This window comes from Theropithecus gelada, chromosome 6, assembly GCF_003255815.1.
Source record: "Theropithecus gelada isolate Dixy chromosome 6, Tgel_1.0, whole genome shotgun sequence".
NCBI classification, from domain to species: domain Eukaryota; kingdom Metazoa; phylum Chordata; class Mammalia; order Primates; family Cercopithecidae; genus Theropithecus; species Theropithecus gelada.
Window position 1 is genome coordinate 89,605,515 of NC_037673.1, and position 14,594 is coordinate 89,620,108.

General features: G+C 36.3%; 1 protein-coding gene across 1 annotated transcript in view; it reads right to left on the minus strand.

The window, feature by feature from the left end:
* Positions 1-1,902: 1,902 nt before the first annotated feature.
* KIAA0825 (KIAA0825 ortholog) overlaps positions 1,903-14,594 on the minus strand; it is a 485,484-nt gene continuing 472,792 nt past the window's right edge. The window contains exon 21 of the mRNA XM_025387614.1: positions 1,903-2,177. Within this exon, the coding sequence (XP_025243399.1) occupies positions 2,060-2,177 (118 nt within the window). The 3' untranslated portion in view covers positions 1,903-2,059. The remainder of the gene's footprint in view (positions 2,178-14,594) is intronic.

Consider the following 14,594-nt stretch of genomic DNA (forward strand, 5'->3'; position numbering starts at 1 on the left):
TAAAGTCAACTGTTGCCTTACGTTGATTGTTATAGTAACCTGTTTAAAGATCAGATTAGATGGAATGTCCAGTTCTCATAAAATTTTCCTACCATTTTCTAAATGGTCTTCACAGAATTTTTAGAAATTACTTCAACCAAATCTTAAAAACACTTGGTTTATGATTATACTGGCCAACTAAAGTACATTTTTTAAAAATAAAATGTGTTATTTGGCAGGCAGCTGTCTACATGGCCATTTATGTATTTTTATTTAAAGAAAAAATGTAAGAGATTTCCTAATGTGGCCTCCTCTGCACCCCAAGCTTTTACTCTTTGAAAAATGCATGAGTACTTTCCTTTGGAAATCATGTAGCCTACACATATTTTATAAAAATCACAGGATGTGGGAGTACGGACAATTTATTATATATCTGAGAACATCAGAAAACATGAAGTTTGATGTCATATGCTCTAAAATAGCCCATGATGTAAGGCTTCTGGGCCTGGTGTGGTCGCTCATGCCTATAGTTCCAGTGCTTTGAGAGACAGAGGTGGGAGGATCACTTGAGGCAGGGAGTTCAAGTCCAGCCTGGGCAACATAGTGAGACCTCATCTCTACAAAAAACATTTAAAAAATTAACCAGGTGTGGTGGCACACAACTGTAGTTCTAGCTAGGTGGGAGAATCACTTGAGGCAAGGAGTTCAAGTCCAGCCTGGGCAACATAGTGAGAACTCATCTTTACAAAAAAATTTAAAAATTGAACCAGGTGTGGTGGCACACACCTGTAGTTCTAGCTACTCAGGAGGCTGAGGCAGGAGTATTGCTTGAGCCCATGAGTTTGAGGTTACAGTGAACTATGATCATGCCACTGCACTACATTCCAGGCAACAGAGCGAGACCCCATTTCTAAAATGAAAAAAAAAAAAAAAAAAAAAAAGATATAAGGCTTCTCCCAGACATTCTTAGACTGCCCAACCATGCAATTCTCTTTGTTGTCTTTTTCTTTCATTAGCAGCTATTTAATCGATTGTGTTTGTTAACTGCCCCCTTGATGAAATAATACTGTAGTAGGCATACGGGGAGTTATAAAGGGAGACTTCATATTATATAATAAGATCTTCAAGGTCTTTATAATCTAATATCAGGCACTGATAGGAAGGAAATAATAAATATCTATAATTGTTCTTAGCAGAGAGGGTACTAGAGCATGTTCTGTTTTCTTTGTGTGTGTGTATGTGTGTGTGTGTGTGTGTGTGTGTGTATAGCAATATAATGAAAAATTTTTTAAGTAACACATTATATGAGCTAATGAGCTTTGGGGTAAAGATTGCTGGAATTAGTTTTGAGCCTAAATTTGGAAGAAAGATGGAATCTGGTTGGGAAAACATGGCAAGCATGTGACTTGAACCAAGAGGATGGCAGGCAATTGTATGAACATGGAGCCATTTGGTATAGGACCTGAATATGTATGAGTAGAAGTTTGATTCTGTTTTAGGAGGAAGACTGAAAACCACTACAAGCAGAGGTGTGACTGAAGTTATAGTTCAGGAGAATGCCTTTTTTTTTTTTTTAACTGTAATTAGATAAATTGAATGAGGAAAGTTGGCACAATTGTGGGTAAGGCAATTAAGATTGGGACTTGGGCTACAGCTACAACAAAATTAAATTAAAAATTTCAGATAACCTCACGGGGCTATGTGACTCCACTCAACTTAACATCCAAATGTTGCATTTCAAAAATCCTTTAAAAATTTTCTGAACATTTTTGCCTGTTGTCATAGATACTTCAAGACTGAAAGGAGAAAAAAATAATTCAAAGGGAACACGAGATGGCAGCAGTTATATCATATAAAGAGAAAGATTGAGGAAAGAAAAACATTTGAAATTATTTTTAAAATAAAAAAGATATGTAACACTTTATTCTTTATGTGCTGTATTCCTTTTCAGTACAGAGATTACTCAGTCATTGGTTTCATGCTTCACAGCACATATGAGGTCCATTCTGACTATGGTAAAAATCCTACTCCATTACATGGGATTGTTTCCTAAAATAAAGCTGTTGCTGTTTTCTGCAGATTACTGTTCCTCTGTGTTATCTGAGGCAGAAGAGTTCTGTGGGGTGCAAATTTGTTTTAAGTGCTCCAGCATTGCTTTTTCTTCCTCTTGTAGTGTTTCATCCTTCTTCATTTCCCACCTAAAAGAAAAATCACGTCTTAGCATTTTTGTAACTTTCAAACCACAGGTCAACACTCAGTTAATAAGGCTTGAATATGCAGTCATTGGCTTATTGAGTCATCTGTTTCCACTTGTTTATTCTTCACTGACTGCCTCTTGGGTAATACGATTCATTGGCACTGCCTCCGCGGAGTGGGCCAGGAGAGTGGGAGACGAAAGTAGAGTGAAATCAGCTCCACTTCAGGATAGTTTTTAAAGAACTGTTTCAAATGAGGTTCCTGTATTTCAAGAATGTATGTGGCCTATGAAAATACACCTATAAATAAAATCTAGAATTAGCAACTAATAAGCAAATATTTTTCATAGTATTGTTTCCCTCACTGATTAATCAGATTAGTGGTTTTAAGTTGCAGGGAGGATTGCCAGGAAGACTTTAGCAGAAAGAACATCAAGCTTACTTGGATATACCTTAAGGGCAGGTCAGTCTATTTCTTGAAATAAGATCAGATTTGAAGCAATCAAGTTCAACCACTCTAGAAAAGTGGCAAATTGTTAGCAAGGTTCCAAATAACATTTACTAAAAAAAAAGAGATTAAAGACTTTCTAATTCTGGATGATTAAGAGATACAGAATAAAATCTTAGACTCTCAAACTACATACATATAAATATAATCTTACAAAGTAAATATCATCACAATAACCCGAGCACACTTACTTCTTCCTTCCTATCCACTCTTTCCACCTCCCCAGGACTGCCCAGAGTATACTGAACCCAACATTCTAACAGTTTCATTCTCCTCTACTCACTCTTATTTCTGTCCCTCCCTAAGCTGTCCACCATAACGTAATGTTACAAAAGGATTTTAAAGCCAATGCTGATACAGTCTAAAAGATCTTCTGCCATAAAGGCTTCAGCAGGATAGGAATTCTAATAACAAACAAGCAGCTACTCACTGAATGTCCTCCAGAACCCCTCATTGTGTTATAATCCAAACTCCCAGACAACAAATAGTCTGTTACACATGAATTTAGGGTGGAATTTTCTGGTTTTGTTTGAATGATGAAAAGAAAGCAACTGTATTTTCTTTGTGTGTGTGTGTTTTGTTTTGTTTTGTTTTGTTTTTGAGACAGGGTCTCCCTCTGTTACCCAGACTGGAGTACAGTGGCACAACTATGACTCACTGCAGCCTTGACCTGGGCTCAAGTGATCTTCCTGCCTCAGCCTCTGAAGCAGCTGGGGCTATAGGTGCATACCACCATGCCCAGCCAATTTTTTAATTTTTTGTAGAGACAGGGTCTCCCCTATGTTGCCCAGGCTGAGCTGGTCTTGACCTCCTGGGCTCAACTGATCCTACTGCCTCAGCCTCCCAAAGTGCTGGGAATACAGGTGTGAGCCACCATGCCTGGCCTTGGATTTTCCATAAAGATCTCATAGTAGGATGTCTGTTCCCATACACGTTTCCTTTTTGGAGTGCTGAGTTCTGTATGCCTGGTCAGTCCCAGCAGTGATATATATGAGATGAAGAAGGAGGGGAAATATGGAGAGAAGAAAAAGGATTATCTGAAAAGTGACACTTGGTTTCAATTTATATTTCTGCTTCACCCTCTGCCTACGATTCTCATTTCCTAGCCTCAAACTTGTCTGGATCTAAAAACTGCTATTTTTGGCTGCCTTAGTTTCTCCATGTTTCCATATGGTTGAAGTTAAGTCGTTGATCTAACAGGTTTTAATAACAACATGAATGAAAAAAAGTTTTTCACTGACACACTATTCAAAGCCACATCACAAGGGAAGTCAGTATTTTGGGATTTACAATTTAGCCCACAGGATTTTCTTACACTGCTTTCATGGAATTTTAATGATAAAAAGCTCTCCCTACCATTTTATATGGGTGAAATTGGGTATCACTAATATTCATGTTAAATTGAGCTCCTCCCAAGCAGGAAAAATAAATAATGGAAAATACTTTTATATAGCATTAACTAATGGTTAAGCATTCTTTTAAACACTTCACATATCACTCTTTAAATTCTCAATAAAAATTGTTATTATTCCTGTTCTACAGATTACTAAGCTGAGGTACAGAATGTTAAAATCACTGGCCTGCGTATCTTTGTATTTGAACTCAGAGAATAAGGCTCTGGATTCTGGACTTTCAAATGGAATTAACAACCATGGTTTAAAAACCATTTACAGCTAATACAAATTACTGGTAAAAAAAAAAGTTCAAATATTTTACTTTCTAAAAAATATTGCCCAAATTGTGCTAGATATTACATAAAATAACCCTCTAAGGATCATATAATCTTAAAAGAAATCCAAACATGAAAAATTAGATTTGCCTTTTTTCCCTCCCATGTAAAGGTGCTAATATTGTCTGAGTAAATGAATTATTTTATGAATGTCAACAGAATAAAGTATGTAATATGCACATAAATATTTTGATCATTGTCTCTGCTTGTGAAAATTGAAAGTAGTCTCTCTGCTTCATTAAAAATCCGTATAATTAATGTAATTTAAATGAATCATATACATAATAGAATCCGTGATAAGGATTTTTGAAGCTTCATGACAATTATAGGCACTTCACAGTATAATTGAGCTGTTAGTAATTAATGATATTAGGCAAAGTTATTTACCTACCACAACCTTATTATATTTGCTCTGTGCTTATTAAGAAGAAATCATTTCATAAGAGGATAAAAAATGATGACAAAAATGGATGAAAAAATAATATTAAAACTACATTTTCCTTAATAGTTTTACTCATATTGAGTGAAAGCATTAGAGATTTGAAATGTGTATTTATCACAAACATTGTTATATTTCACATCTATAAGTTCTTAAGAGAAGTTTTTCTTTAATTCCATCGTGGTTTTGGGTTTTGTTAACACAATGCAAACACGACAAGTCAATTCTGTTAAAAAAAAATACTGAAAGAGAAAAGAATCTACCAATTTGTTAAACATAATTGGATGAGCAATCTGTTAAAAATCTTTACTCCTAATTTCCCCTAATAGATTTAATATCTGTGGTGGAAAAAGCATACCCTACAGAAACCAGAAAATGTTGGAAGCAGCATATTCTGGTTCCTCCCAAAAAGCATTATGAGGTAATTATATTTTTGTTTTTCCTAATTTTGGTAGCCTGCCCTTTTATATGATTGTTGAATTCCCCACCTGCCTACTATTGTAGAAGAATTGCAGCCTGGCCCCCACAGCTGGTGGCAATGACTATGGTGTGTCTTAGACACTGATTAGCAGTAAAGTCTCATGAGACTCCACTGATCTGCACCATGATATTAACTGTCTTCTGGAATTGGCTCCATCTGTATGGCTCCTGGGTGGTTAGATATGGGTCCCTTTTCCTAGGCAAGCACAATAGGGACTCTAAAGCCTAGACTGACATACTCTAACAGAATTAGCAGTTACAACTTTGCTCATTTGTACCACTGTGATTGACTTGGTTGTTCTTAGCCTTGATGCATGTTCCTGAATTTACACACATATTCATTCCTCAAGCAGAGATATCTACTTGCTACTCTGTATGTTTTATTAATATTAGCACATATTACAGAGCTTTTCCATGTGCCATACCATGAGCTAAGACCTTTCTGTTTTTGCTCACCCACAATGAGACCTTGAGGTTTGAAAAATAAAAACAGTCACAGATCAGTGAACAACTATTCTAGTGATCAGTTTCATAAAATCTTACATTTGGGGAGGTTTCGAGGATGACTGTGTGTTAGAGCCAACCAGGAGAGCCTCTCTTAGGGACATGCATAGTAAAGCATGAGGTATATCCTTGGTAGCACTGGTCCAAGCTGTCACAGAAGCAAATCTTGGGTGGCCTGTACTGCAGGAAGGAGCAGCTGACGCCAGACAGATGAGGAGGGCCAGAGTCTGGAGGGTGAGAAGGTCTTTGAGCCATTTACCCTGCCTTTTACTGAGAGAAAAACATTTAAAATACCCGAAATCAATAGTGTTCTGAATAAGAGCACAGGCCCTAGAGTCACTCCACCTTTGTGTTGAATCTGAATGTAAACTTCCTAGATGAATCACCCCAGGCAAGTTTTTTAACCCCTTGGTGCTTCAGGGTTCTTTCTCTTGTATGAATATGTTCACGTTGGAACACAGGCCCCCTTATTTGTTTATGTACTGTCAATGACTGATCTCACTCAATAATGTCAGAGTTTAGTAGTTGCAATTGAGACAGACTAAGACTGCATGTCCTGTAAAGCCTAAAATATTTACTATTTGGACTTTTTTTTTGGAGGAAGTTTGCCAAATTTGTGCTAGAATGATAGTTCTTAACTGGGGCGACACTGCCTCCCTATGGGGAAACATGGAGGGTATTTTTGGCTGACACTATATCTAGAGAGTGCTTCTGCTAGGACCTAGACAACACAGATGGCAACATCTTTAATGTGCAACAATCCTGCACAATGAAGAGTTGTCTTCCCAAAATGTCAATATATCCCCACTGAGAAACATTGGCTTTTGAATCTCCAAGTAATACTGAATAAGAATAGGTATACTAAAATAGGAAGAATCCCTATCTAATTTCTGATTTTAATTGAAATGGTTTTAGTCTTTCAGACTGTTTAGAATACTGTTTGCTGCAGAATGAGGGTTTAGAAGTTAGGGTGCTGGATTTAAATCCCTTATAAGCAGTGTGGCCTTGGGCAACCCAGATAAAACAGTGCCTCAGTTTCCTTTTAGAATGCTAATAATAATAGTGCCTGCTTCACAGAGTTGGAATAAGGTAGAAGAGATTAAACACACATAAAACATAAATTAATGCCTCATTTATAGCAAGCACTCAGCAAGTGATAACTATTTTTATGATGATGATGATGATTTGGCATATTGGTTAAGCTTGCAAGCAGGAGAAGTCCTGGGTGTGGTCAGTTACACAAATAGAGGGTTATTGTCTTCATATAATAAGAATGCAGAGGTGGGTGATTGCTTGCATAGGTTAAGTAGTTTAACAACAGCAGGGCTGATGTCTCTGTGGTTCTCTTGTCCTTTACCTCATGGTCCCAATATGATTGCTGCAGCTTCAGCCCTCATATCCTCGATCTGAGGCAGGAGGAAGGAGTATGGCTCCACCTGTCTTATTTTATTGGGGTAATAAAACCTCTGCCAGATTCTTCCCAGTAGACATTGGAACCATCCTGTCTAGGCTTGAATCCTGACTCTGCCACTTACTAGCTGTGTGATATTGAATACATTTCTTAATCTCTCTGTGCATCAGTTCTCTTATATGCAAAATAGGGGGTGCTAGTGGTGTACACTGTTATATACCAACAATGTATACCAATGTATCTCAATGCATTGTTGTAAATAGTGGATGAGCTATAAATTTAAGTCCTTCATAGAATGTTACTCTTATTTTGTAAGATTCTGCTTGTGTCAGGTGGTTTCCTCAGAGCTCCTACCTTGATGTGCTTTCTCACGCTCTGTGTCTTTCACATTTTTTTATCTGGTAAATTATCTTTTCTGTCAACCAATAAATAATATAATATTGCAATAAATAAATTCCAATAAGTAAATATTACAACATATACATATACATATGTATATGATCATGTGGTCATTCCCTCTTGTTTTTCATGAGGGGAATGTTTCATGCTAGTCCACTCTGTTCACCCTAGCATGGCCAAGGTTGTTTTTGTTTTCCTATAATCACTTTGCTGTATTTTTCAAACACAGACTGTAGTAATGGTATTTGATCATATTCTTGGCATTTCTCCTGAGATACCAATAAAATACTTGAATATAAAAATGTAACTTAAGTCTCCTGTTTAATGTTATTATGAAACATTTATGTAGCACTTTATATTTACAAAGTGCTTTACAATTATTTATTAGTTAATTGTACTGTTAAACAACATTAGCCATCTGGCCAAATAAATGATTTCAGATTGTTCTACCAATATGTAGCTGAGGAGTGAAGCGTAAAGTCATATTGGATTTCATTCTTCAAGAAAAATCCTCGTTGTCTTTCTCTCCTCCACATTGCACAGTGCAGACTGATTTTTCAGAGGGAGGTTCAAATTAGAGGGGAAAGTAATGTGTCTGTTAACTTCTTTCTGCTTTTCTGTACATGTGAGCTTTTCTCAGGATCAATCCTAAACCATCTTCTCTTCTTGCTTGGAAAGACCCACATATCCAGTTGTCTCATGTCTGTAATTCAGCTCCGTCCCAAGCTGTAATTCAGTATCCTTAAACTTTGATTTTGTCCTAAGTTCTCTCAGTTCAATTCTTGATGGCCATTTTTACTTACATTCCAATTATATCAATATTAAATATATATGTACATATATTCATACAGTATACATATATGTATACAGGACACATGTATACTGTATATATGTATATAGTACATATCTGTATACTGTACATATACACATATATATGCATCGGTATATATAATATATACACATGTATGTTAAATATATACACTGTATGTGTGTATATTAAATATACACTGTATGTATGTATATTTAATGTATACATATATATTTAATGTATATTAAATATATACTGTATGTATATTTAATATATAATATATGTCTGTATATTTAAATTATTCAAACTGACCATTACCCCCTTCTCCCTCAATAACACAGGGTCGGAAGAGTGAAGAGTAAAGTCATATTGGATTTTATTCTTCAAGAAAAACCCTTGTTGTCTGTCTCTCCACATTGCACAGTGCGGGCTGGTTTTTCAGAGGGAGGTTCAAATCAGAGGGGAAAGTAACATCTCTGTTACCTTCTTTCTGCTGTTCTGTACATGTGAGCTTTTCTCAGGATCAGTCCTAGACCATCTCCTCTTCTCCCTTGGAAAGCCCCACATGTCCAGTTGTTGTTCACAAAGTATTTTATGCCACCACTCCCAATCTTGTTCACAGTCTGTCACCAGTTAAGAGACAACTTACTCTGCATTCTCACATTCCTGCATACCCCACTGCCATTAGTCCACAGGTACCCATGATTTCAGTGTCTGGACAGTGCAATCATCTCCAGATAACCAGATCCAAAGACTCACGCTACTGCTACATCAAACCAGCAATGACTGCCCTACCTAGAGAGTTTAAAGTCTTTACTGTTCTAGCTTGGTAGCAGCAGTTCTGTTTAGCTGCTAATACCTCCCCTAGGGAGAAAATTACTTTCCTTATTGTCTCCCGCATTGTGGTTTCCCACTTGTGTTTGCACTTCTGCTTTTGCTGTTCCACCCACAAGAAATGCCTTTCCACCTACCCCAAACCTGCTCATCCTTCTTCAGACCCAGTCCACAGCCCACCTCTTTCATGGAGAACTTCCCAACTACCTATGCCTAATGTGTGATCATCCTTTTCCTTTGAGTCCTATAATATCTAATGTCTGTGCTTATGGATATCAGGTCAATTTTGGTCAATTAACCACATACTGCTTTGTTACATCTTTTCTATTACTTTCTTGAGCTGTTATTTCATTGTTGCATTAACAGTTTTTTTCACATGTATCTTTTCATCTGTACTTGCAGTTTGTTGAAGAAGACTTCATTATCAGTAGCTTTTGTTTCAAATATTTTATTTCAAACAACATATTTTCTTTTTCAAATAGAAAAGAGATGGATTTATTTTTATGAGCCTCAGGAATGTTTTTGAACATATTTATCAACTATGAACAGTTTTCTCTTATAATATGACAAATGCAAAAACACATAGAAATTGACCTTTTCACGTTCATGTCATCTTTGTTATCATTTGCTTTTAATAAACATGGCAGAGTGAGGACATTTTAAATGCTGCTGCTCAAGTTATGTTGTTAGAAGCAAGAAAATGCCACCAAAGCTGAGGCCACTTAATTCAGCTTTTTAGTAAGCATTGGAAAGTGTAGGAAGAGTGGATTTTTCTGTTCTTGATTCAGCCTCTAAATGACACCACCATGGCTTGCCCTGCATACAATCTTTCCTTCATCTTATTTCTCAGCATTTACAACCATCTCAACTTGATACTTTTAAGGAATCCATAGGTTACTTATCATTTCCAGGGATAGAAATGATAAGGATAGAGAAGCTTAGGACACAGGACATCTAGAATAGATGGTTACTTTTCTGTGAAAGCTTTCTCCAGGGAACGCAATTGGAAGCAAATTCAGACAGTATTTGGTTATGATTTTTTTTTTTTTTTAGAGTCATAGTCTCATTCTGTTGCCCAGGCTGGAGTTCAGTGGCATGATCATAGTTCATTATAGCCTCAAACTGCTGGTCTCAAGCGATTCTCCTGTCTCAGCCTCCCAGGTAGCTAGGACTACAGGGTGCACCACCATGGCCACCTATTTTTTTTTTTTTTTAAACATTTTTCTGTAGAGAAGAGGTCTCACTTTGTTGCCCAGGCTGGTCTCAAACCCCTGGCCTCAAGCAACCCTCCTGCCTTGGCCTCCCAAAGCATTGGGATTATAAGTGTCAGCTACCATTCCTGGTCTGGTTATGCTATTTAATGATCACAGAATAATAACATTACTTGTCTCTCCATGATTCAGAGAAATTGCAGATAGATGTCATGTTATTTCTTCTCCCAAACAAACAAACAAACAAACAAACCTGTTCTGTCCCCTACTCCAGTGCTTCCCACCCCTTAAAATGGACAAATATCTTAGTTTGGCTCAAGTAGCATATTTCAAATAACTAATAGTTTAGTGTTTTGTACACTGTAATCTGTGCTTTTTAAGCACTGGAAAAATATCTGTTGATTGGTCTGTGTTAGAAGTTCAAGTGTTACTATGTTATTCTTAGGTGGAATGAAGAAATAATAACTTTTCACTACCAGTATCGCAATGAGTAGTAGTTGATATCTCAAAAGGTATTATTTGTTAATTTTATGAATGATGAATATGATGGCTCTTAGACCATTAAAATTAATTTACCCATCCTTAGTTTTTGTATCACTATTTGTTTCTTAAAGTCTAAAATTCAATGACCTTACCAAGAGGCAACAACTTCCTGCAAGTTCATTTATTTACTAACTATACTCACAACCTTTTTAAAAATGAGATAGTGGTATAAAGAAAAATGATATTCAGTAATTTCAGTCTTTGGTACCTGACTAGTATTTTTGGCCAATGTAAAAGGGTTTTAAACAAACTTTGCTTAGCAAAGCACTTAATTTATGTCACATATCACACTGGAGTGAGACTTTTTGTAGGTCACTATTTAAACATTTAATTTCTGGTAATGTGACACCAAAAACTAAATGTTTACTTTACTTTGATTGATCCCAATAACCTTTTCCTTCCTCCGACTTTCTTTGCCACCACTTTTTTCTTTAGTATGTAACTTTATATCATCATCTCACTTGGGTCTCTGGTTGTTGATTGCCTGGCTTCTCCTATCAGTTTAGAAGCTCCTCAAAGGCATACAGTAGAACTGTCAAAAAAGGGCTGTCATTTTAATTATCATAACCAGCTTTGATGTAAAGAGGATGTTATTATAGTTAATTCTGAGACACTGTATAAATCAGCAGGGCCCTCTTAATTTAGTCATCAGTAAAATATAACCATTCACGTTTCCATTCTGGTTAATGTAATTAACTGAGTATAACAATATTTAGGTCCTCAATTTTTAAGGGATCAAAATACATAATACTAACTAAATGAATTTAAATTTATCTTTCATGACTCAGACAACACTTTCAAATTATACCATTTCTTAAAATATGGTGCTGTAGATATCGAATAAATAGAAGACTGACCCAAATGAGCATAAACTCTGGGAAACTCTATCTCAATGAATGGTAATAGTAGGAAATTAATTGTAATGGGCTCTTGTTATAAGAATGAAATTAGAAGGCCTTAAAGATTACTTGTTATATTGAACTTTAGCATGTATAGCTTATGTTTTGAGAGATCAACCTCAGTTTGTATTCTATTTAATATGTATCACAATGAGCCACATTTTAGAACAGAGTTTTACCATATGTAATTAACTTGCTTATTTATCTAGCAAATGTTTGAGAGCCTGCTGAGTTCAAAACAATGAGCTAATCTAGATTCAGTGCAATCCCTATCAAAATACCAATGACATTCCTTTTAGAAATAAAAAAAAAAAAATCCTAAAGTTTATATGGAATCACAAAAGAGCCAAAAGAGCCAAAAACAATCCTAAGCAAAAAGAACAAAACTTGAGGAATCATATTATCTGACTTCAAATTATATTACAGAGGTATAGTAACCAAAGCAGCATGGTATTAGCATAAAAATAGACACACAGACTAATGGAACAGAATAGAGAACAAAGAAACAATCCACACACCTACAGTGAACTCATTTTTTTTTTTTTTTTTTTTTAAGACAGAGTCTCACTCTATTGCCCAGACTGGACTACGGCGGTGCGATCTCAGCTCACTGCAACCTCTGCCTCCCAGGTTCAAGCGATTCTCCTGCCTTAGCCTCCCAAGTAGCTGGGACTACAGATGTGTGCCACCATGCCTGGATAATTTTTTGTATTTTTAGTAGACACGGGGTTTCACCATGTTAGCCAGGAGGGTCTCCATCTCCTGACCTCGTGATCTGCCTGCCTTAGCCTCCCAAAGTGCTAGGATTACAGGCATGAGCCACCGCACCCCACCTCAGTAAACTGATTTTTAACAAAGGTTCTAAGAACTTGCAGTGGGGAGAAGACAGTCTCTTCAACAAATGGTGCTGGGAAAACTGGATATTCATATACAGATGAATGAAACTAGACCCCCATCTCTCACCACTTAAAAAGTCAAATCAAAATGGATTAAAGACTTAAAATATAAGACCTCAAAGTATGAAACTACTACAAGAAAACATTGGGGAAAATCTCCAGGACATTTGTCTGGCTAAAGATTTCTTGAACAATACCCCACAAGCATAGGCAACCAAAGCAAAAATTGACAAATGGGATCAAAACAAGTTAAAAAGCTTCTGGACAGCAAAGGATACAATCAACAAAGTGAAGAGACAACCCACAGAATGGGAGAAAATATTTGCACACTACTCTTCTGAAAAAGGATTAATAATCAGAATATATAAGGAGCTTAAACAACTCTATAGAAAAAAATGTCTAACAATCTGATCAAAAAATGGAAAATATTTGAATAGAAAGTTTTCAAAAGACATACAAATGGCAAACACGTATGTGACAAGGTGCTCAGCATCACTGATCGTCAGAGAAATGCAAATCAAAATTACAATGAGATATCATCTCATGCCACTTAAAATGGCTTATATCCCGAAGACAGGCAATAACAAATGCTGGTGAGGATATAGAGAAAAGGGAACCCTTGTACACTGTTAGTGGGGGCGTAAATTAATATAACCCCTAAGGAAAACAGTTGGAGGTTCTTCAAAAAACTAAAAATAGAACTACCATATAATCCAGCAATACCACTGCTGGGTATGTACCCAAAGGAAAGGAAATCAGTATATCAAAGAGATATCTATACTCCTATGTTTATTGCAGCAGTGCTTGCAAATATTTGAAAAACAACCTAAGTGTCCAACAATAGATAAATGGATAAAGGAAATGTGGTACATATACACAATGGAGTAATATTTGGCCATACAAAAGAATGAGATCCTGTCATTTGCACCAGCATGGATGGAACTGGAGATCATTATGTTAAGTGAAATAAGCCAGGCACAGAAAGACAAACATCGCATGTTCTCACTTATTTGTGGGATCTAAAAATCAAAACAATTGAACTCATGGACATAGAGAGTAGAAGGATGGTTATCAGAGACTGGGAAGTGTAGTGAGGGGCTGGGGGTGAGGTGGGTATAGTTAACGGGTACAAAAAATAGTTAGAAACAATGAATAAGACCTACTATTTGATAGCACAATATTGTGACTATAGTTAATAAAACCTTAATCGTACATTTTAAAATAACTAAGAGTGTAATTGGATTGTTATTTGTAACTCAAAGGATAAATGCTTGATGGAGTGGATACCCAATTCCCCACAATGTGCTTATTTCACATTTCATGCCTGTATCATAACATCTCATGTACCTGATAATACATACACCTATGTAGCCCCCCCCCCCAAAAAAAAAAAAACACCACCAACAACAAAAAAACACTGTGCTAGGCAACAGTAGTGAGAAGAGCTGAATATGGTCTTGTCCTCAGGGAGCTTATTCATTCAGAGCGTGTTCATTATATGGACTAAACTGAATAATTATTCTAAATCTATATTCAAAATCCTATAAAGATTGTGTACAATATTTCAGTTTAGTATGAAATGTCAGTGGTAATAAAAGGCATTGATGCTATTTTCTTAGGCTTCGTTTTAGTACTTTGTTTGCGAAAATACATAATTCGGGTATTTCTTCCTTGATTCATGAAGCAATCTGGGGTAGCCTTAGGAAATCATTCATGTCTTCCTTCTTCTTGTTTTTTGAGCGGAGTCTTGCCCTGTCAC